Source organism: Anolis carolinensis, chromosome 4 (assembly GCF_035594765.1).
Source record: "Anolis carolinensis isolate JA03-04 chromosome 4, rAnoCar3.1.pri, whole genome shotgun sequence".
Classification (NCBI taxonomy): Eukaryota; Metazoa; Chordata; class Lepidosauria; order Squamata; family Dactyloidae; genus Anolis; species Anolis carolinensis.
This window is the reverse complement of record NC_085844.1, coordinates 16676948-16701254: the sequence shown is the minus strand read 5'-3', so window position 1 is coordinate 16701254 and position 24307 is coordinate 16676948. Positions and strand designations below refer to the sequence as shown.

Here is a 24307-nt window from a genome sequence, read left to right as displayed (position 1 = left end):
GTGGGTGTTCCATTTCAGCAGCCACAAGCAACAGGCCGGGCTGTGGTGCAGACTGGATAGCAGCTAGCTGCAACAAATTACTCTGACCAAGAGGTCATGAGTTCGAGGCCAGCCCATGCCTGCGTCTGTCTCTGTTCTATGTTATGGCATTGAATGTTTGCAATGTGATCCACCCTGAGTCCACTTCGGGTGAGAAGGGCTGAATATAAATACTATAAATAAATAAATAAATAACAGTGACTCTGACAACGGGTGCATCCCTGTATGGATGGGGTACATATTCCGGCTCCCTTATGATCAAAGGCAAATGGACACAGCAGGAGGCCCAACATCATATCAATCTTCTCGAACTCATGGCAGTACAGCGGAGCCTCCATGCATTTCAGGACTTGTGCCACGGCAAGGTAGTCCAACTATGCACCTACAATACCACAGTAGCGTGGTATATCAACAAACAAGGGGGCACAAAATCATGCTCCCTCCTAAAGAGGACTATGGACATGTGGCATTGGTGCTTAGCCAACCGCACCCATCTGATAGCTGTGCATGTTCCGGGAGAGGACAATAGTATCGCAGATACATTGAGCAGGGAACAAGACTTGACTCACAAGTGGTCTTTTCATCCTGCCGAAGTGACTTCTCTTTTCCGGAGGTGGGGCAGTCCCCTGATAGATCTGTTTGCAGCACCACACAATGCAAAATACGATCTGTTCTGTGCTAGACGGCAGGAAGACCAGACACGAGGGTGCCTGGGAGATGCCTTCATGTTCCACTGGTCGGGTCCACTTCTGTACGTGTTTCCTCCGATACCCCCTTCTCAACAGAGTAGTATCAAAACTGTATCACAACAGAGCCAACTCTGCATACTCCTCACGCCGTGGTGGCCCAGGCAGCCCTGGTTTGCTCTCCTTTGGATGATGTCGCAAGCGCAGTACTCCCCTCCCACTTCTCCCGGACTTGCTCACAGCAGACCAGGGACGCCTCCACTACCCAGCCATCGCATGTCTCAGACTTACGGCATGGAGGATTTATCCCGAACATTGTCTCAAGCAGTGAGAGACATATTAGATGCAGCACATAAACCATCAACAAAGCGATCATATGCTTACAAATGGAAAAGGTTTACTGGCTTTGTCTGACGACAAGACATAGAACCGTTGACAGCTCCAACATCAATAGTGTTGGAATTCCTTGCATCATTAGCAACTCAAGGCTTAAATTATCATCCCTCAAGTGTTACTTAGTGGCAATCTCGGCATATTGGAAAGAAACAGGAAGCCATTCAGCCAGCCCAAGCAAGGAAACCCCTATATAGAAAGCACCCAGGCTTAGAAGCAGCGAGCCAGGCACTGAACCTGCAAGGCCATTCAGTGCTAATCAAGCTTGCCAATGGCATCATTCATATTTAGCCTCCAAACAGACAATACAGTAGAGCCTCACTTAGCCAAGCTTCACTTATCCAAGGCAGCCTGCCATTTAGTAGTCAATGTTTTTGAACTAAATGTTACAATGTTTGGGTGCTAAATTCGTAAAAACAGTAATTAATACGTTTTTTTTTTTCCGTGTCAGGAGCAACCGGAGTTGCTTCTGGAGTGAGAGAATTGGCCGTCTGCAAGGACGTTGCCCAGGGGACGCCCGGATGTTTTGATGTTTTACCATATTTGTGGGAGGCTTCTCTCATGTCCCCGCATGGAGCTGGAGCTGATAGAGGGAGCTCATCCACACTCTCCCCGGGTGGGATTCGAACCTGGCAGCTTTCAGGTCAGCAATCCAACCTTCAAGTTGCGAAGCTTTTATCCCCTAGGCCACCGGGGGCTCCTAATTAATACGTAACATTACTGTATATCATATGTAATAATTATTGTGGTCTAATAAGAAAACAGAACAATACAATCTCTAAAATCATGACACAAAATACAAAACAACACTCAGAAGACAGGGAAATTCCAGACAGGGGAATTCCAGACAGGAAACAATCAGGCCCAGCTAACACCTCCCAACAAAGGATTCCTTCAACCAGGAAACGGCCGGGCCTCAAACCTGCAAGGCCATTCAATGCAAATCAAGGTAACTAATTGCAACATTCATACTTGCTGCACTCAGACTATTCATTGCTATTCGACCTATCCAACCAACAATTCCACAAGGTAGAAAGCGGCCAGGCTTCAAAGCACCAAGACTATTCACTCCTCTTCACCCTGTCCAACCAAGATTTCCCCTAGATAAATAACCCTCACGTTTGGAAGCCATCAGGCCACTCCGTCCCATTCAACCAGCCCAAGCGAGGAGGCCCCTATATAGAAAGTGCCCAGGCTTAGAAGCAGCGAGGCTACTCAGTGCAATTCCAATTGGCCACAGCAATGCGTGGCAGGGCACAGCTAGTTAATAAAGCTAAAGTGCTTCACTGTTACTGCTGGAATGATGAACTATTGTAATTAAATTAATGACTGTTACCTGTGACATCAATAATAGCATCTTTCTTTGTTTCATCTTTGCCTGATAAAAGTGTTTCAAAAGCTAGTGTAATTATGCTTGCATTGTTTGATTGGCATAATAATCACCACAAAGCATATATCTTCTTTATATGGACAGCATGGCTATTCATTTGTTCTCTCCCATTTATATATATACTGTATTTCTTCATTTCTAAGACTCATGTTTTCCTAGATAAATATCTCTAAAAATCTTAGAATGACAGGTTAATCTTATGTATTTTTGTTCGTGGTAGTTGAACTGAAATTAGGGTGCGTCTTACAATTGATGGCTTCTTACAGTTGAAGATATATGGTATAGATGACAATTAGGGATGATGCACCAATCATCTGATCCAGCTCTGTGTCAATAGATGTAATATAGATAGTTGATGTAACGTATTTCTTTGTTTCCTGGGAGTGTTAGTAATTGACTTGATCATCTTAAAACATCATGAACTCGTAAAAGCTTGGGGGTAGTATTGCACTGTATAAAATAAGCTTTATTGTATCTTGTTACCAGTGAGTGACTTTCTCTTTTGCAGGCCAAAAAGACCTTTTACTGGACACGAAGAAAATCCTACTCTTTTGTTGTGAATGTTCTTGCACAGGCTCTGTATGAATTGTTTTCTGCTGCAGATGGTGAGTGTGTTACCTAAAAGGGCATCTTCAGAAGTATAGTTTGTCTGTGTATTTGTATATCACCTCTCAATGCACTAGTGTTCCTAAGGCGGTAGAGTATGAATAGAAGTGTTTGAAAAACAGAGTAGAACAATGCTTTAAAATCATTTTAAGGTCACAGATAGTTGAAACAACAGAGCTTTAGTGTTCCACTGGGAACTCAAAAGGAATGGCTCCATCTCATTCCGTCTGGTCATGAGGTCAACTGGTATGATGGAGCCCTGTCCACATGCTACATATTAATTTTGTTGATGATGATATATAGAACTATTGATGTTTAGGACTAGTGTGCCCTCTTTGATTGACATGGGAATGCAGTGTTCTTATAGTGTGATTTCCACATCTAAGTTGTCGCAGTTTGCTATATAGAATGGGTATCATTATGTGGGCAGTCCTTGTGTCCAGGCTCGTTTTCCTAGAGATTGTTGACAGGATAATAGCCACTCTTCCATATGATGACAATCAAAATGTACAGTATCTATTGTAAATATTAAGCACATTTGAGTCAGGCTGTATTGTATGGTCTAAGATCATCCTTCATTTCTTTGGCTTTTTTTAAAAAAAAATAAACATCTCATTTATTTGTTTGGCAGATTCTCTGAATCAGTTAAGGGCAGCCTGCTTCTGTTACTTCAAGCTGGGTGGTGAGTGTGTCTCTGGACCAGTTGGATTGCTTTCAATGTAAGTTAAAGTTGTTGTTTAAAACAGTTAGTATTAACCTGGCTCAGAATTCCTTTTGTGGTTGTGGAACCTCTTTGAAACTAATCTTGTAAAAGGTCAGCATAATTGTCCATTTGTTCTGTGATAGCAGATGCCTTCAGTGTCAGTAGGACTGTGATTCTACTTTCTGAATATATATCCTGCCTTGGATCTACTTTGAAAGAAAGATGAGATATATATTCAATATATAAATACATACATATATAATCTGAGTTTAAACCAAACTGTAAAGTACCTGTCTGAAAAATGCAACCGATTTGGAGGGTGTGTTTGGTACCTTGGATTGCTTCTTAAATTTTGGATTAAAATATGGAATGGATTGGTTGTTTTGTGAATATGGAAAGTATCAGCTATCCCTGAATTTGGCCCTATACTGTCTGTGATGGAGGCTTTCTTGGGTCTCAGTTATAGAATTTTTTAAAAAAAATTCTTCTCCTTTTTCTTCTTAACTGGACATGCTATTGATTGAATCTGGAAGCTTCAGCACTTAAAGTAAAGAGACCCCTTTCTTTATTGTACCTAAATTAGAACGGTTAATGCAGAGAGAAGTGATTAGTAAAAATATATCTTATCAAAGTCAGTCCTAAGGCCAATCTCTCAACAAGAATATTTAGAGCAAAGGATGGGCAACTGTGGAGGAGGGGGACAATTTTTGGCCCTACACCCCTCTGTGGACATTCCCTATGTGCCTTATATGACTGGAAGTAACATTGCATCACTTCCAGCTATTTTTGGGGGCTTTTCCTGTATTTTTGGGGCATATGGGAGGCTTGGGAGTGGATTTGAAGGAGCAAAACTGCTCTGTTTTGCAATGGTCATGGAGGGTGCATAGGCCATGACAGTTTTTGTGTTGGTAGTCTGAAGCTCATGGACAACTTTCAGGATTCATTTTGTCAATCCAAACCCCTTATTTATCGTGTCAGAAGCAAATTGAGAATACAATTATAATGTATAGAAAAAGCGCTAAGTTAAAAACTTGGCATTGTACTATATTTCCTTTGACCAGAAGCTGGCCACTTGGAGTGCCTCTGGTGTCGCTGTGAGAAGGTCCTCCATTGTGCATGTGGCAGGGCTCAGACTGCATTGTAGTGAGTGGTCTGTGGTTGGCTCTCCTATACACTCACATGTCATGGACTCCACTTTGTAGCCCCATTTCTTAAGGTTGGCTCTGCATCTCGTGATGCGAGAGCGCAGTCTGTTCAGCACCTTCCAAGTCGCCCAACCTTTTTTGTGCCCAAGAGTGAGTTTCTCATCTGGTCTCAGTCACTGATTGAGGTTGCGGGTTTTTGCCTGCCACTTTTGGACTCTCACTTGCTGAAATGTTCTCAAACCTTGAGAGAAGATGGCAAAAGTCTAAGACTCACTCTCCAAAGATATTTTGCCAAGTAATGTCAGTATCCTGTAATTTCTAATACTAATGGCGGGGGTCACATTTCTCACTGTTTTTTTCTTCTCTCCCTATCTTTTCCTGCAGCCTGTCACCGAAGCCTATTGTTCTGATAGGCCACTTCTTTGCTGTTGCTCTCTATGCTGTTTATTTCAACTTCAAGTCAGAATCCTGGATCAACAAGCCCCGTGCGGTTTTCAAAAGCTTTGCTGTGATGTTCCGGGCTTGTTCTGTCTTATTCCCACTCATATACTCTGAAATGAAGTACCTTGCCTATTAAACCTGAAGAAACAAATCTACAGGGAGAGGGAGAATTTAAAAACTCTTTACAGACCATCTTGTGGATATGACATCGTTTTGTCCTGTTGTTTTGTTATTCTAAAAAAAAAGAAGAATCAGTTCCTGAGAGGGAAAACAATCCAACCTGGCTTTATTTTGTGATTTGTAGTTGTGTATCTTTATACAGAGAGATAAGACATTGACAAGGAATCTCCTTGTAGTTGTTAATACCTGGTATGCAGGAAAATGTATAATCCTTGCAAGCAATGAGTGGATGTGTATATAAAGTTTATGGGACCCACTACAGGTTCCTTTCTGCAAAAGAATTCCTAGCATAAGGAGGTGCTAATAACAGTATCTACTCTGGTAGCTTATCAAACCATTCTCTTTTCCTGTTCCTCCAACTCTTTGGACCTGGGGCCAAGTGTTAGACGTAGCTCTGCTTCAGGAGAGTACGAGAGAGAATATACCTGTGGAGTGTTGACATAGTTCTCACTGAGATGGCAAACTTGTCTCTCAGACCTTGGCAAAGTCAGTTTATGGGGCTATGATTTTTCGAATCTCTCAGCACAGTTTCTTTAATGTTCTGTTTATGGTTGCAGGTAGATATTTGGTATGGCTGATTGCTCATCCATACAATCAAACCAAAAACACAACATCTCCCTGCACATGGAAATCTAAGAATTTAGGGTGGGGGAAATAGGCTCGGACGCTTCCCATTGAAATCTATATGTTCAGGGATCTATTCATTTTTAGTAGAGATCAACCAGTCATTTTGGGCTCCACAATGTTTGGTTTACAGACTTCACCACCCTAGTGAGAATTAGACAATTGTTTCAGTTTGTTTGCTTCCTTCAGACAGTCCTGCTTAAATTTAAATAATTCTGGTTCTGGCATTCTGCTGGAGTGTCTTCTTAGCATTAAAGACAGCAATGGGAGGCTGGTGCACTTGAGATATTGTTGGACTGTAGCTTCTATCGTCATTTACTGCTGGCCACAAATGTATAGATATGAACTGGAATCCAGCAACATCTACTGAGCCACAGGTTCTTCCCATTGGCTGAAACTGTTACCGAGCCAGCTTTACACAAAAAAACTGAACGATTTAGCTGTTAAGGAGATACAGGACTGGGTTCTTGTAGCTTTGTGAACAGATCCTGGATCAGGGAGAAGTGTGGGCGGCCTTCCACATTAGCAGATTTGATTATTCACAGATTATTCTCTAGGAATTGCAAGGTCCTCCACTATGACTGTATGGTCTATTTCCATCATAGAGTCACAGAAGATGCAGAGGTTTCTAGAGAGAACACTTCTGTAGGGGCTTATCAGTCTTTCAAGGCAATTCTATGGGCCACTTTTGGCATGATCCGAGAGGTTTTCTGTGCTGTAAAGTTATGTCAGGTGGAATTATGGCACGTCTTCCACATCGCTCCATAAAGCTACCCTTAGCTACATAGCTGCATTCTGGCTTGTGGAGAGTGGTGTATGATGTAAAGAAATGTCCTGTCAGCTCCATGGTGATTTTGGGGAGACCTGCCATGATCAGGTCTGATGGAACTTGTTAGCACGATCCAGTTTCTTAGCAAAGCCTGGCAACCCTGACGAGAGATGAATGTATGTATATTAAAATATGGACGGGAAATACTTAGGTATGAGATTCTTATACAAATGAAGTTTTTGAGAGATAGATGTTTACAATGACTACTGTTAACAATAAGAACGATGGCAGGAAATTCTGATCTTTAAAAGAGAGCTGGCCATGCTCCATTAATAACAATATTAAAAAATAACGAAACAAAAGGAGTAGTTCAAACAATTTAAAACACGCTACTTTTGTTGACTTTGTAAACTTTTGATGTGAGACTTCTCCTTTACTAGCAAATAAAATTTAAACACATTGTTTTATTGCAATCCCATGCCTCTTGTTTTACTTTCTTGTATTATAATTGTGTTGATTCTTCCTTTCAGTGGGAGAAGGAGGGGCATGATACTGAATTCTTTAGTGTTGGTTGGAGCAAAAAGACTGCAGGGGGATTTTTAAAGCGGGGATGTGGAATGTATGGATCTCCAGATGTTCAGTTGCTGTTCCCCTGATCCCTCACCATTGGCTACGTTGGCAGGCTGTTGATGGAAGCTGCAGTACAAGGTCGCCTGGAGAGGTTTCCTATGGTGTCACTACATCTCTTTAAAAATGGCTGTATTTCCGCCCTCTCCCAGGTTTCTTTTGATGCTGGACAATCTGACATGTACTACTACTATAACACACTACTTAAACTGTAGGTCCCGACCCAAATGGAGGTCCTCTTATCTCAATGTTGGGGTTGCAAAAAATGGCAAAGGTAAAACAGTGCAGTGTTTATGGTAGATTGCAGAAAATGCTTAATCTGTACTTCATAAAAAGCGAAAATCAGCCTGTTTAGCAAGGCTTTATTTCCATTATCAGTAAATGTTTGATTTTATACCTACCTTATCAATCTTTAAACCCGTGGTCATTAAAAAATTACTTGGGTGGAAAGAGATCACGACTGGAGAAAATTTAAGAAGCCCTGCTATAGCGCATGCTTTATTGATGGTAAGTAGTCTTTTAGATGGTACACAACAGAGCAGCATATCCAGCTCTTTCTACTATTTTTAATCTTCACACTTGATGCTCTCTCCTTCCTTCATAGCTGTACTTCCAGGTCTCCGTCTTCTGATTTCTCAACTAGTGTCCACTTTGATCAATGACTCAACCAAGATATTGCGACTCGTAACTATTTCAATGTCTTTTTCACTTCCTGTTAGATTGGACGGCCCTTATGGTTTCTTCTATGTAAATCTTCTGTGGTCATCATTTTAATAATCCTGGTTTTGCATATTTTAATATTAATCACTAGTTGTTCCAGGCCTTTGCCATTTTACCATGATGCAGAGCAAATGAACACAAACTATCTAAATCTTATTTTAGTATCATTTTAATTTCTATACAAAAAGTTACCTTATGTATGTCAACATATTTCTTAGAACATAAAGTTAATTTTTTGTACATGTGGGATTATATATAAGGTTTCAGGTTAAATAGAATTTGCTAGTATCAAGTACTCAATTGAGAACAATGGCATGATTTTGGAGAAGGATTAGTCGTAAGGGATTAGTGTATTGTTTTCAGTTCATGCACCAATAATCTGCGAGTCAGAAAAAATATTAAACAGTTTTGAAGTTTTAGCTTCATTCTTAAACCTTATCTGTCTTCTCTTGATTGGATATATCCATCCAGGGCTGTAGTCTGTTCTGAAGTTCAGAGAACTGTTCGGAACTCATCAAAAATGAAATTAGGTACATGGGCTTCTACAACCTGGAGGAAAGTGGGAGATACTGGTTAAAAATCTGGAAAAACTGCAAAATGGTAAAGAACAATACACTTTTGAATTAAAAAAAGATCATTCAGTGGCATGTAAAGACGTGTTCTGTGTTCAAGAATATGTGAGAAATGACCACTTGAATGAGATAAGACTTTTGACTTAAAGACATTCAAACCAGATTTGAAGAAATATTCCCAATGGGATGTCTGAGATGAAGGAAAGGAGGAGTCTCATATTCTTGTTCCATGTTATCCAGTATGGACTGTCCTAGTAGTGGATCTCCAAGATCTCAAGACGAGATCTTTTTTACTAGCTATTAAGTGTCCACAGTTGCGCTATGGGCTACTTCCTATCTCCAAACTGAATTAAGGGCTGTCTAAAGAAATACATGTCAGAATCCTAGATGGAAAACCTTGGAATAAGTGTCTGCTCTACATCTGCTTTGTAAGTTTGACTTCTAATTTCCTTGTCCCACCAATGGGCAACATAATAACAAAGGACACAGGAACACCTTCAGGGCCTAAATATTCCCTATCTTTTTAAATGCCAAGTCAAACTATGGTTAGTTATGCTTTTGGGCAGTTTTACTTCTAAGCATGTCTTTAACTCAAGAGTTTCTCAAACTGTGCTCGATGTTTTGGACTTCAGCTCCCACAATTCCTAACAGCTGGTAAGCTGGCTGGGATTTCTGGGAGCTGAAGTACAAAACACCCAGAGTTTGAGAAACACTGCAAACCCTTTACACCTTCTATAATTTTTACATTATATGAATTGTGTAATATGTTTTTATCTCACTTAAAATTATTCATTAATTTGGGATTGTTTATATTTTTTACTCACCCTTCGTGGAAGTTTTGTGTAACGAACATAGTCTTCTAAGAAAAGCAAGGCACCCACAACATCGGCTGGCATTTCTGGAACCTTCTGACTATAGGCAGAAACAAAACCACAATTTCAGAGTGTTTTTTTTTAAAAGTGACCGTATTTTTGTGTGTGCAAATATTAGGCCAATCCAAATCAATTATTATTTTAATAATTGGCTTAAGCAAAACAAAACTCCTGTATGCTTTAATGGATGTGCTGGAAGACCATAATTTGTAAGGTCCTCTCCCTAGGCCCCCTGCATGACCCCCATGTGGTTTCTCTATGATTCTCTAACAAGCATGGGCAAATTTCAGCCCTCCGGGTGTTTTGGACTTCAATTCCCACAATTCCTAATTGTGTGAGTTGAAGTCCAAAACCTCTGGAGAGCCAATGTTTTGCCTATGCCTGTTCTATAATGTTCTATATTTTATTATTTTGGTCCCCTATTCCATAGACATATCCCAGCTTATCAAGATCCTTTTTCAATTGTGGTGCCCAAAACTGCAGAACAATGAGACAACTTGCAAGTCTGTAAAGAAGTACTGAAGGAAGGAGGAAAGAAGTACCTTGTGCACTGTTCCATCATCGAACGAACAAACTGACCAATTAGAGCCAGAAACTGCTCAGTGTATCGCGAATGGAACTGTTTCAGCAGAGTGAGCAGCCCAAGCACCAAAGGAGGCCAGTCAATTGGATCTGCTGGCTTCTTGCACACCATCCCTGAAGGGGGAGAAAAAAAAATATTTTTTTTCAGCTTAGAAAAGTTGTCATACAAGGAGGATGAAGCTTTCCTGCTCATGTGCCATAATCCATTCTTTCTATGGCTCTGTAGAGGATGGTGATGGAAGAAAGACTTCTATCCATGCCACTCAAAGCAGCTCGCTCTTTCTACAGTGTGATCCTGGGCCCAGAAAACAATGTAATGGAAGCTTCTACAGAAAATACTAGGAAGTGTGCGACCCGCATGTCTAGTGTGGCTTCAGGCTTCTAATGCATTAGCCAATCTATTGACGTTATTCAGTTGTTAAGATTGTTAAAAGATTCAGAGGCTGGGGGGGGGGGGGATAGAGAGGGAAAAGTGTTAAAGGCTGAGAAGTAATGGATCCTTCCAAAGTCTCAAATACCTGAAGAGCTACAGGTTATGCACCATTGGCTTTAAATAAAGAGTCTCAATGTCCATCCTCTGGAATGACATAAAGCAAAAGGGAAGCTATCAGTCATGGCAGACCCTGAGCAGATACAGCAAACTGCCCATGATCTGACCAAAGACTTCCTTTCAAACCAACGTTTTCCAACTTTGTGCATTCATAATAATAATAATACACTTTATTTATATTCTGCCCTTTTCCTCCAGGAGACTCAGAGCGTATTACAGCATTTACATACATAGGCAAACATTCAATGCCTTTACAGTCATATACAATGAAGACACACAAACACAAACCAAGGCAGAGGCTTCTCCTTTCATTTCCGGCTTCTGGAGGTGGGACTCTGGCTCTGGGGAGGTGCTTTTCTCCATTTTGAAGTCAAGGAGCCTGTGTTGTCACCTCCTGGTTTTGTGGCCAGCAAGATTGCTTAGGAGCGTCTCTTTGTGTTTTCCCATCGAAGCAATACCGATTTATCTATCCACTTTTGCATGTTTTCGAACTGCTAGGTTGGTAAGAGCAGGAGCTGACAGATGGGAGCTCACTCCATCTCGCAGATTTGAATTGCCAACCTTCAGGTCAGCAGTTACGCCAATCTTCATGTCAGCAGTTCATCAGCACAAGGATTTAACCCATTGCGCCACCGCAATTCTCATCAACCTCACTAATGGTGACAATGCCATGGAAGTCTTCATTGGGTTGAAAGGTACACAAAGAAAAACAATGGAAGAAGAAGAGACCTGTCTCAAAACCTAGCTAGGTGCCTTGGTTAGGTCTACGCTTTAGATTTAGCCGAAATTTTGAGACTAAATGAGTCTTTGCTGGGTGTTTCAGGCTTTAAAATTGTAATCATAGCTAAACCTAAAACTATCATTCATAACCATTCTAAATGTGGCCTGACAATAATCTTACAAAAGCCTCTGTGTAAACCTAAAGAAGTAATCCTTCTACTACACAAATCCCTTGAGATTATTTTTGCCCAACAAACCTAACAGCTCGGAAAAGTGGCTATATAATGCACAGGCCCAATCCACATTATAGGACAAAAGCTGAGGCAAGGTCAGACCTGGGAAAGAGTGGCAAAAATGCATTTATTTGTAACTCAATTTGTTTCCTCCTTCACCTGACTTGCCAGAAAAAAGTTAGAATGCTTCACCGATTGCTTCACTCCACACTTTGATCTGTAACTTCAGATAGCCAGTCTTATTTGGAGGTTCAATGTTTACAGATGGGATTTCATGTGCATTATGGGTGTTGTTTTTAAATTTATGTTGTTGGTTATATGCTTATGTACTGTTTGTTTATATGAGCCACCCCGAGTCCCTCCCGGGAGATTGTGGTGAGGGATAAATAAAAATGTATATTCATTATAATTTATTAGAATGGAGCAACTATGCTTGGATGGGAAGTCAATGGTAAGAGTATATCATTCATGACTTTGAGTAAATAGAGTGTGTTTTACATTACAAAAGACACATAACATACCTAGGTTCTTACTGTACTGAAGTTTCGGCAACTGGGATATCAGGAAGAGAAAATTCACAATGGGGAAATACGGCAATCGCTTTGTGGTTATGTAGATCTAAAAAAGGGAAAAGATAAAGCAAGAAGTGAAAAAAAAACCCATAGGTATTAATGTATCTAAAGAACTGATAGGCTGTCGTTTCATAAGGTATCTAAATGTTTTGGTAAGGAGTTCTGATGCCTCTCCAAACTACAAATTCCAGAATTTCACAGGGCAGAGTCTTTCCAGTTAAGGCATTGAAGAGCTATACCTGTGTATTGCAAAAGAGACCTTTGCCTCTACAACTCTTGAATTTCTCAAGTCTGCTGATGCTTCCTCTTTGAGTGTGGATGGTAACATCAAATCAAATCACTATTAGCACATGTGATTTCATAAAGCAAAGGTGCAGAACCTTAGTAGGGAGGAAAACAATTTCACCTCACCTTATTCAATGGGTTGTGAATGCCGGCGGCCTCCAGGTAGGCTGTGATCTCATACAGAAGGGTGTTGTCCTCTTTAGGGCAAGGCAGAGATGGGTCCTGATAGTGAGCTTCTATGTCGGCCAGGATTGCCCTAGAACAAGAGACAATAGAAGAAGCAGATCAAGTTTCAATAATCCCAGTTCATCGGAAAGTAAAGAGTTATACTATGAAACTCTGATATGTGATCCCAGCTGTTGTTACGTCTTTAAGGGAAAAATACGAGATCTCAAAACAAAGAACAATTTTTTCCCTTGGCAGGCTAGTAGTGTCAGGTAGTGAATGATATGGCAGATTATGAGATGCTCTTCAAATTATCCCCCTTTTCTAACTTGTTTTGCATTCCTTATGCAAATTATGATCTGACAGCTCTTGGTCAAACCTAATTTGCCTTTGCGGATTCAGTCACACTGACTCAATTAAACACTGTATTTCTCAAAGGTGACATTTTCACACATTTCAGTTTATGCTGAAAACAACAGTTCATTATTATCCTGGCAACACAAACCGCATTACTGATTCTTACGTATTCAGGTTTTCTAAAGCGGCTGCTAAATGTTTGGAGTCGAATCGGCAGGAATAATTAAGCTCATTGGCTATCTGGCGCCTTAAAATCTGCATCTGTCCAACCTGCAGAGAGCGAGAAAAGAAAGACAAAATTGAGCTATGGACAATGAATATATTTTGTTACATAAAGCCTCCTCTCATTTCAATGCTGATTTTACTGAGTACCAGTTAAAAGCATAGATTTATGGCACTATTTAGGTCTGGGAGGTATATTTTGTAAACTTTTCTCCAAAAAAATTAATTGAAAGGGCCACATGTATCATGAACAGCCCCTTCCCATTCCCTGTTATAGGAGAACATTAAGACTAGCTGACTGATATCACCTTTGTTAGGCCTTGATCCTAGATATATTTGGACCGAATTTAAGTAGAAATGTATTCTGTACACTCTCAGAAACCCTTTTTATACTTTCCTACATCTTAAAATTTTCAGATTTTTTGCAAAAAAGAACAATCACAAATAGTACCTAGACGAAAATCTATTTGTAGACAATCAAAAGGATAGTCAAATCCCAAGTACCTTCATGATCGCATCAAGGTAAGCGGCCCATATCTTCTGAGTTTTGGCAATGGCTGCAGAATACACTTTGACACAATTGGCTGTAACAGAAAAAAGAGGTTCTACAAATGATGCTTTCAACATTGGTATTTAAGTGACTCTTTACAGGTTTGGCACTATTAGAAATGGAACTTAAGGACTGGCTTCGTGTGTGATATATTGATTCCTTCCTAGCCACAATCTATATGTCCTGTTAAGACATATAGAAATATAAGTCCAATGTATGCCAGTCTATTATACGGATGCCTGCTATTCTCTTCCTTCCTTTACAACAGCTAATGCTCCATGAGGAGGCAAACATTTCACTATAATTCCCAAACTCCCTGGTCATTTAGAGTGAACTAATGCAGCTTGATATCACTGTAACTGCCATGGCTCAATATTATGGAATCCTGGAACTTGTCGTTTTACAATGGCTTTAGCTTTTTTGCCTAAGAGTGCTGGTGCCTCACCAGACTACAACTCCCAGGATCCCATAGCATTGAGCTGTGACAGTTAAAGTGATGTCAAGCTGCATTAATTCTGCAGTGTCGATACACCCTCAGTGGCTGGAAGAGAACGAAAGGGCAATCAGAAAATCATTTGGCTGTGTCCCTGTAAGCAAATGCAGAATGATGCCATCACTTGGGGAAACCCAGGCAAATCTCTTCAAATGATGCTGTATCTCTGCATCTGGTAACAGGAATATCATCGGCTCTCTGCTGGCAATTGAAAGGCTATGGATGGAGGTACCATCGTAATACAAAAGTGGGTCCTAAGGACAGTAAAGAGGGGGGATATAATAGTTTTGTCCGCAGAAGTTTTAGACATCCAAGATACTGTTGGGGCTCTGATCCATAGTAACTGCTGATTCTGTTAGCAGGTGCCTTCTGATAGGCTTACATGTGGAAAGCCCCATGATCACCATGATTAAGTGGCTCTGCAGGGTCTTCATGGCAGCCTCAGTGAGACGTTTGGCAAATCCCGACCCAGACCAACCTGCTCTGTTCTCTCTGCAATTATGAATTACATCATCTGGAATTATCTCCCATTTCTCAGCAGGATTCCAACCTATAATTATGACTCAAGGCAGGAAGCAACAAATGCCTCTTCTTCATATCCTTTGTGCACTAAACAATGCATGGCCTATAAAATACACATGGATAATGTGAGGCATTGAACATCATTTCAAAAGCTCTTTGGAAATGACAGTTTTGTGTCTCCTCTGATGGCTCAACGGTTGGGGAGGGAAAGAGCAAAAGGATTTGCGGAAAGAGTCAGGGAGAAGATGATACGGGCCTTGTCCGTATTTCGCAGAGGACTCATCAATCATTAGCTTGACAGAAAAAAAGGAAATATGATCCTTGACTAAAAACCATGGTTCCCCACTGTTTTTGTATAAGGGACCATTTCTACAAGGCACCCGTTTTGTGCGGCAAATCTTTCTATTTTAGACATGTACTTGTAAAACTACTGCAAGACACCTGTAGGCTGGGTGACTTTGAAACTGTGGTTTCCCACATGGAAGTCAAGTAGAAGGCTCTACTTACCCACAATTCCCTTGAGAGGGCTGACAGACTTCATAAGGGATTTCAGTGCCTCATGCACTCCTTTGTCGTGCATCACAGTTTTCTGAAACATGCGGAGGAAATTCTAAAAAATAGACACATTAGTGGTGTTAATTTGCAGAAAAAGTACATCGGTACATGGCAAAAATGTGTGCCCATTTGTCACATGGGGGTCTTGGGCAAACCACAGTCCATCTCTTGGAGTAGGCCATTTTAATGGGTATTCCATCCCTGCAAAGGCTCTGCCTCCCAGCAAGTCTAAACCTGACCAAGTGGTGACGTGTTCATGACAATGGAGAAACAGAAAGCGCTTTCCATTTCCATGTCACCATCATTTGTACCTACTGCACACAACACAGGGTCAAGAGGATGCATGAGTAGAGCCAGATATCACTTGGGATGGATCATGGGATGGACCCACGGATGTCATGGCAGACGGGAAGTCCTGAACCACTCCTGATACAGCAATCTCGGCTAAGATGTTGAAGGCTCTCAGTATATCACAAGCTGTGGAGACTCCAAAACCAACCCTGAGATCACCCTGGCTAGCTCAGGAAGGGAGACAATTGGGTAATGAGATGGTCGGCACACCAACAGAATCCCTACTCTGTCCTGGCTCTCCACGTTTAAGTAAATATACTCTAACTTTGTTGACTGTGGGATAGGAGATCTGGTCAAGTGGATTTTATCCTGATATACAAATGCAACTCCACTTGTCTCTCAGACCTGGCCTGCTGCTGAGGAGAGATTACCCCTCTCCACAACAACCTCATCCAACAAGTTCTTTGTAATACATGCCAGTCTGGCATGTCACCCAGGAGCACGTCCTAAATGGCAGCTATTTTATCAAAAGCAGCAGTATTTCCAAACTAGTAGGGTTGCTGCCATGACAATCCAGCTTATTTGGGATGGGAGACAGTTTTGAGGTGACCAATGCCCTGTTGTAAACTCTATCTGAAGGACAGTACAGCTGTCCATTTCCATATCTCTATTCCAGGAATCCTCAAACTGCAGCTCTCTAGCCGTTTGGGCTTCCGACTTCCAAGCATTCCCAACCATTGAACAAGCTGGTTAGGGCTTCTGAAGACTGCAGTTTGAGGATGCCTGCTCAATTTTGTTAACTGGAATGTCCTGTGATCTACATTCCCAATTTGTTCCTAATTGTCTGGGACTACGTGAAGAGGAAACCTTATGGAAAAGCAATGGCCTTGTAAATACGTCTAGGTGGAAAATTTGGTTTGGTTCACTTATTTTATAGTTGGGGTGGGAAAAATGGGTCACTCCTCAGTTGCCCTCCTTTATGACAGACAGAGAAGCTGTTGTCCCGTTCTGGGGCTGCCCAATCTCCCAACGACAGGCGAATGGAAGGGACACTTGCAGATCTACTGCAAAAATTACATTTCTGATAGATCTTACTCTACTCTCTGCCCTTCTCTGCATGATTAATACCAGGTACCTGAAGTTCCTTCACAATCATGAAGCAGAGAAGCCTATCCAAACCATTCAGGCCAAAGGTGCCCAAAGTGTCCTGGATCTCGGAAAAGAGGCGGCTGCTGGATACTTCCTGATGGGTTTTCATGTCATACCAGGTGTTCAGTTGGTCAATATAACAGGCAACTCTGATAGGAAACAGGAAGAGAATTGAGGGATACAAACATGAATGAAAGATGACATTGGAAAAACAAGCACATTCATTAAGGAGGTTTCATTTTTAAAAAGCCATGTACAACACTCACTTTGGATCGGTAATCCTGAGAATCTCTCGGCAGAGACGGCCAATAAATGTCACAGATTCATCCACAGGTGCAAATTTGGGTATTGGGATATGGGTAGACTGGTATATGCTTTGCCAATCTTGAATCTGAAACATAATACCTTTAAGGACTATACTGACTGATAACATTCCTTTTGTTGTGAGATTTAGATTTTCAGGTAAGGCATGCAAACTATCAAATGTTTATCTTAAACGTCCTCAAAAGAACTTGGGATACACCCATGTTATTTTAGACCCTGGACTTACTGGGCCTTTCACAACTTTATTAAATCTGTTGAATATACACATCATCATATACTTACAATCCAAGTCTATGTAGGGTAACATGGTGAGAATCATCAAGTGTCACTTGAGCTGCATGAGTATCTCACCCCATCCTAAATCACAGATTGATTCAAAATGTTTGTATAGCTATCTCTATCTCTGTATTCTACCCTTAATGATAACTTGGTTGTTGCAGAACTAAAAACAGCTAGGCTATCTTGTACCTTGGTCCTTAAGAAGTTATTGCACTCCTGCTCCACGCTGTAGTTGATGATTCGTGACACTTCTTCTTGCCAGATTTTTAAGCCATAAATGTTGACGTAATCCTGTATGTACTCAAAAGAACGATGGAATCCATCCATGGTGGCTGCCATGTCTTTTAACCTGGGCATGAGTTCACTGGGCTGAGAAAACAGGGAAAGTAAATCAAGCCATCAGAAAGACACTGATCACAATCTCCATAAGAGGGATCCACATATCCATCAGGTCAGGACCCATAGTTTCATTTATCCAAATATGACAAAATATAACATTTCCAGGTATCTTCCTCGGTCCCCCAGTGAAATATGGCAGGGCTTCTTAAACCTTTTCCACTTGTGACCCCTTTCCATCTGAAATTTTTTTACATGCCTCTAAGTATACAAGTATATAAAACTGGTACAAAAAATCTAACATTTACTGATAATAAAGCAGCCTTTTTCAAGGCTTGCTAAACAGGCTGACTTTTCTTTTTGTTGGGAGTACAACTGAAGCATTTTCTGCAGAGTCCACTGTAAACACTACATGTGGTTGGTAACAGATTTGTGTAAATAGGTGGCAGTCAGAAATGGTTGCCAAATTTTTCATGACCCCAATATTGAGCTAAGCAGGGGTCCCCATTTGGGGTTGGGATTCATTGCTTAAGAAGCAGTTCTCTATGGTGTGATTGGACCAGAAGCTGACCGTAGAACAGGTAGCTGCTGGTAGGCAGTTAGGAATTGTAAGAGTTGAAGTCCAAAACACTTAGAGGGCCCAAATTAGCCCATGTCTGCAATAGAGTTATGCTGGAGGATCTATGGCCGTCCAACCTTTAAACAGAGGTTCAATGGCTACATGTTGGACTGGATGCCCCTTGTGTTCTCTTCCAACTTTATGATTCTATGAGTTGTAATTTTAGCTTCAAAAACTGGCCTTGGTGGTCAACAAATACACAGTTATACAAGATATCTGCACATATGATGAACCATTGTATCACAATCGGCTTAAGACAAAGCAAAAATACGGAATTGGGGGGGAATGGGGAGCATTTGAGAGCGATTTCTGGACACCTTGGCTTTGGGGTTGAACATAAGACCTCTGTGCAGAGCGAGGGCCACCCGTTTCACCAGCTCCTTCCTTATTCCATCTTCTAGCAGTTGCTTTGGGTCCACCTAAGAAGAAAGAGAAACATGGGAGGAGGAGGGGTATGCCATGTAAATGACGTTCAATCCTTTCTACAAGTGTGAATTCAACAGTTCCATCAAGTTGCTTCACATATGTCAGGACTTCAGCTAGTCCTCAGAAATTGGCAACCCCACTCCTTCACACATTTGCTTAAGGAAGAGTTTGTGCTTCAAGCTGCTTTCTAGCTTTTTTTAAGTTTACTTCTGTGATGGGAAATATTACCTTAATGATCCCAACCAGTGTTGTTTTCATCATCAGGATGCCTTCCGTGAAAATTGAAATTGCATGTGTGAGCTTCGCAACCTTTGGAAAAGGAGCGGGAGAATGAGAGTTAAAAGGTAGCTCCTATTATGAGCAAAGAAGTCCCCCCTCTTTTCATACATCATTGCTTCCAACAAAATACCTACATCTCTCATTTGCCAGAGGGAATGCCTATGCCAATTTGTGATTACTATGCCAAATGTAATCCATTATCCACAAACAGTGATTCCATCACAGGAAGAAGAAGGCTCGAGAAATATTTTGACCTGTGTTTTTCAAACTGTGTTCCTCCAGACTGTTTTGGACTTCAGCTCCCAGAAATCCCAGCCATTTTACCAGCTCTTAGGAATTGTGGGTCCAAAACGTCTGGATGAGCACAGTTTGAGAAACTCTGATTTAGACAATGGCAGTGACCTAAATCAAATACTTAGTCCTGTCAAGAATAACCTACTTAATCAATGGAACTTACGTAAGTGTTGAGTCTTATCAAACTCCTATTGTTTCAATGCGTTGACTCATGTTGTGTAATAACTAGATTAGGAAAGGAGTGAAATCATGTGGCCTCCCTCATATTACTGGGTCACAAATTCAACAATAAATGGGTTTGCTATAAATAAAGGAAAAAATTCATTTTGAGACTTTATAACAGGCATGGGCAAACTTCGGCCCTCCAGGTATTTTCGACTTCAACTCTCCGGTATTTTTCTTTGGCCATGGGGGTTTTGTGTACCAAACTGGCTGTTAGGAATTGTGGAAGCTGAAGTCCAAAACACCAGGAGGGCCGAAGTTTGCCCATGCCTGCTTTATAAACATAGGATGGAATGATAGCCAAGCAGTGATACGGTTCGGGGTGGGTGGGAGGAGAATGGTATAAAGTAATCTCTCTACATTTGTGGTTAAGAATTCATGGATTTGAGACATTTTAAAGATGGAGTCTCACAGAGCTAATCGAATGATGCAGGAGTACCCCCATGGTTTTTTTTAAGAGTCGGGTAGCAATCGACTCCAGAGCTCCCCATTTGCCTAGAAACAGCTAAAGGCATTTATTTTAAGGTGGGATGGGAACTGTTGATTCTCTCCATTTTAGATTGAGTGATGTGAAAGTGTGGGCATTCTTGTCACCATTAAGCATCTTGCATGCAACTTTTAACAATAATGTATTATTTTCTTTAGAAAATGTCCAGTGTCTATATACAGTGTTTCCTCGCTTATCTTGAGGGTTAGATTCCATGACCACCTTCAATAAGTGAAAATCTGCAAAGTAGGGATGCTATATATTTATACATTATTTTAGTAGTTATTTTAAGTCTTTATCAACCATTCATATGTTGATAGATCGCCTCCTTCTCCTCCCATTGCCGCTTGGGCTCCTTTTCTCTCTCTTTGGCTTCTCCTTCCTCTCTTCCTTAGGCTGTAAATTGTAATTTTTTATGATTTATATATATATATTTTAGAGTTTATTGAAAAATCGTGAAACAACGAATCTGCAAAAAGCGAACTGGGAAGTAGTGAGAGAACACTGTATCTTTGATTTGCTGCAGCTAAGTCTATTTTCCCTTTTTGTAAATATGGGATTTCCCAACTTGAACATAGCGTGTTACTGATGCTTTTACCCTTTTAATTTAAAAAAATTGAAAATACTGCAAGATTTAGGACTTCCGCAATAGCAAAGTTCACCTTATATATATATAGTAGAGTCTCGCTTATCCAACCTTCGCTTATCCAGTGTTCTGAATTATCCAATGCAGTCTGCCTTTTAGTAGTCAATGTATTTGTTGTCAATGTTTTCAATACACTGCAATATTTTGGTGCTAAATTCGTAAATACAGTAATTGCTACATAACGTTACCATGTATTGAACTACTTTTTTCTGTTGATTTGTTTTAAAACATGGTGTTTTTTGTGCTTAATTTGTAAAATCTTAACATAATTTGACGTTTAATAGGCTTTTCCTTAATCCCTCCTTATTATCCAACATTTTCACTTATCCAACATTCTGCCGGCCCGTTTATGTTGGATAAGTGAGACTCTACAGTATATATAAAGGAAAATATAAACACAGACTACACTCCCCCATGTGATAGTTCAGTAAGCAGAGGATTTGTCTACAAACAGATAGAGTCAATAATGTGTAATGGGGATGAATAAATTATCCAGTTTTCTTTAAAAATGGAAAGGCGTAAAACGCTACAATAAGAAGACGATTCCCTCCGCTTCTTCTCCCACAAGAGTCAGAGAACACTTCTGAAACACTGTTTCAAGAACATCAATGGAAGATTGCCATTGCTTCTTGCACTACCCATAGCCCTCTGATTGGCTGCAGTCCAGCAGGGTTTCTCCTCTGTATTTATAATTTTAATTCATACTTCACCTGTTTCTTATAGATTTCCTCTCGTGTTCCCTTTTGGCCCAAGGTATTTGTACAGGACCTCAGGTATATACAAATTAGCATTTACAAGGCTTACTAAACACACTGATGATGATTATTCCCATTTATACTCAACTTTCTCTCTCCAAAAAGAGACTCAAAACGGCCCACAGTAAAACCAACACAATACAATCTAAAAACTAAAAATATACAGATATTAAAACAGAATTAAATATCAGCAGTACCAACAATAAAGTTAAAATTCTTAAAACCAGTTCAAAAACCTATCCATAGCTAGAACAATAGCACCCCCTGGCTTTTTATGAAGCACAGCTGAAGCATCTTCTACTGAAAACAGTGCACAGCACATTTGTGGAAATATCTAAAACATTCAGAAAACATTTCCTGCTGCCAAATTTTTCAGGACTCCAATATAGATCTAAGGGGACCCCATCTATGTATAAACCTACACATTGGTAAACTACCCAAATTTTACATTAAAAAGTATTCCTACCACTTGCATATAATGCAGCAGCCTTATGGATTGTTTTGTGGAGTCTTAGTTGGGGTTTCTGCTTTTAACACAATTCTGTATGTTTTGGGTGGGATGGTTATTTGTTTATGTATTTTTCTTTTGTATGGCATTGAATGTTTACTGACTTTGTTGTTCATCAAGTCCCTTCGGGAAGATAGGACAGTATATAAATAAAGTTTATTATTATTATTTGGAATCTGGACCCACAGTTTAAGAAGCAGTGGTCTAGATGTGATGGACTGTAACTTTAATCACTTTTGCCACCGGGGGTGGTGGGAATTGCAGTCTGACAAATCCAGACCTTTATTTGCTGCCTTGTATTAGTTGGCATCTATATTCATCGGCATCCCTATCTCTCTCTACTTCCAAGTTTTTAAAAATGAAAACTCACCTCGTATCGCGGCCCAAGCTGGGCATAATCCCTCAATTTGTCTTTGTCCAGGCGGGTGGGCACTTCAATTATATTGTGCGTCTGCAGCTTTATGATCTTAAGAAGGGAGGTAAACATGCTTTCTGGGATGATCTGCAAAACCTTTTTTAATATATGAAAAGCAACAAGATAGATTTAGGTGTAAGCTGTAACAGCTCTCTTGAAATCATGTAAAATTAGGAAAACGCACATGTTTGGAGCAGGATTATAAGGCAAGTCTTACCTTTCTCACATAGGAGACCAGTTCTCCAGAATAATACTGTGATACGCTGAGAAGGTCGGGGCTGTTTGCTTGATTGATACGGAGCAGTGGCATATCAAGAGCAGAAGCCAGCTAAAAGCCAATGGAGAAGGGTTAAGGTTTCTAAGGGGTGAGACAAATACACATGCCAAGGACAATGGAAATGAATAGGTCCCACTTTTTTGCATTAAGGGTATTCGCATACCAGCATATCTGTTGGCATTTGTAATTGCATCAAGGTAGAAGAAATAGCTAGAAGTCTGTTAATTCTTACCGTGGACTCAAATGAGCCCATAATGGTTTAAAGTGAATTCCAGATCATTTAGTGCTTAAAACAATTCTTCTGCTTCATGGGAAGAAAGAACTACAATTCGGAGTTCAAAAAAACTCTGTTCCTGGTTTGAAAGTAGTTGTTATACTCCAGAAAATTTGTTTTTCTGGCTGCCACAAACTATGTCAAATTGATTTGAGACTCGATGAGATATTCACTGAAAAACTATATGGAAAATGTGCTAAAGGATGTCCCGCAAAATAATAATAATAATAATAATAATAATAATAATAATAATGATAATAATAATAACAACTATATTTATATACTGCCCTATCTCCCAGATGGGACTCAGGGCGGTTTCCAATCATAAAAACAACACAAAGTTGTTTGCAGCTTAATAAACATTTTCCGTGTTTATATGAAAAGGCTAATTAGGAAATGACATTTATAACCCAGGAACAAAAATCGTGTTACATAGTGCTATATAACAATTCTTAAAGTCAGGTTCATGATTGTGTTGTCGAAGGCTTTCATGGCCGGAATCACAGGGTTGTTGTGTGTTTTGTGGGCTGTATGGCCATGTTTTCTCCTGACGTTTCGCCCACATCTATGGCAGACATCCTCAGAGGTGTGAGGATGCCTGCCAGAGATGTGGGCGAAACGTCAGGAGACAATACTTCTAGAACATGGCCATACAGCCCGCAAAACACACAACAACCCAGGTTCATGATTCTAAGCAAAAGTGTTGATGTCAAGAACTGAATTTTGTCAAAGCATCTGGCTTATTTCTACTTTATGGGCCTACTCACCTTTAAAAATGTAGCTCTGAGTTTGGTTACCATGGATGGGTTAGCCCTGATGCTTTCTTGCATGATAGATGTGAAACTGGGAGACAGAAAAGGAGGGAGAAATCACGATCTCAACTAGCAACTGAAACCATTTATTCAAAGATCTAGTTTTCACGACAAGGTTATACATGTTTGTCCCACTTTCAAGTTGCAGAAAAGAGGCCAGGGGACTACATCTCCTATACAGAGAAAATAAATGATCTATTGCTTTATTTATTTACACTGCAGCTGTCTTTTCCTGAAAATGGGACTTATAGCAATAACATCATAACTGGATTGCTGTGAATTTTCTGGGCTGTATGGCCATGTTCCAGAAGCATTCTTTCCTGATGTTTCGCTCACATCTA

General features: G+C 40.4%; 2 protein-coding genes across 4 annotated transcripts in view; one reads left to right on the top strand and one right to left on the bottom strand.

The window, feature by feature from the left end:
* sqle (squalene epoxidase) overlaps positions 1 to 5801 on the top strand; it is a 32484-nt gene extending 26683 nt beyond the window's left edge. For both annotated transcript variants that reach the window (XM_003219397.4, XM_008108217.3), the window contains exons 10-12: positions 3017 to 3113; positions 3746 to 3833; positions 5347 to 5801. In XM_003219397.4, the coding sequence (XP_003219445.1) occupies positions 3017 to 3113; positions 3746 to 3833; positions 5347 to 5539 (378 nt within the window). In that variant the 3' untranslated portion in view covers positions 5540 to 5801. The remainder of the gene's footprint in view (positions 1 to 3016; positions 3114 to 3745; positions 3834 to 5346) is intronic.
* A 2673-nt stretch (positions 5802 to 8474) lies between these two features.
* washc5 (WASH complex subunit 5) overlaps positions 8475 to 24307 on the bottom strand; it is a 29582-nt gene continuing 13749 nt past the window's right edge. For both annotated transcript variants that reach the window (XM_003219396.4, XM_008108215.3), the window contains exons 14-29: positions 23922 to 23997; positions 22821 to 22931; positions 22559 to 22699; positions 19226 to 19306; positions 18889 to 18990; positions 17806 to 17985; positions 17280 to 17404; positions 17000 to 17162; positions 15526 to 15628; positions 13958 to 14037; positions 13398 to 13501; positions 12836 to 12965; positions 12374 to 12470; positions 10310 to 10463; positions 9720 to 9807; positions 8475 to 8872 (exon numbers count right to left, since the gene is read on the bottom strand). In XM_003219396.4, coding sequence (XP_003219444.2) covers positions 8816 to 8872; positions 9720 to 9807; positions 10310 to 10463; positions 12374 to 12470; positions 12836 to 12965; positions 13398 to 13501; positions 13958 to 14037; positions 15526 to 15628; positions 17000 to 17162; positions 17280 to 17404; positions 17806 to 17985; positions 18889 to 18990; positions 19226 to 19306; positions 22559 to 22699; positions 22821 to 22931; positions 23922 to 23997 — 1792 coding nt within the window. In that variant the 3' untranslated portion in view covers positions 8475 to 8815. The remainder of the gene's footprint in view (positions 8873 to 9719; positions 9808 to 10309; positions 10464 to 12373; positions 12471 to 12835; positions 12966 to 13397; positions 13502 to 13957; positions 14038 to 15525; positions 15629 to 16999; positions 17163 to 17279; positions 17405 to 17805; positions 17986 to 18888; positions 18991 to 19225; positions 19307 to 22558; positions 22700 to 22820; positions 22932 to 23921; positions 23998 to 24307) is intronic.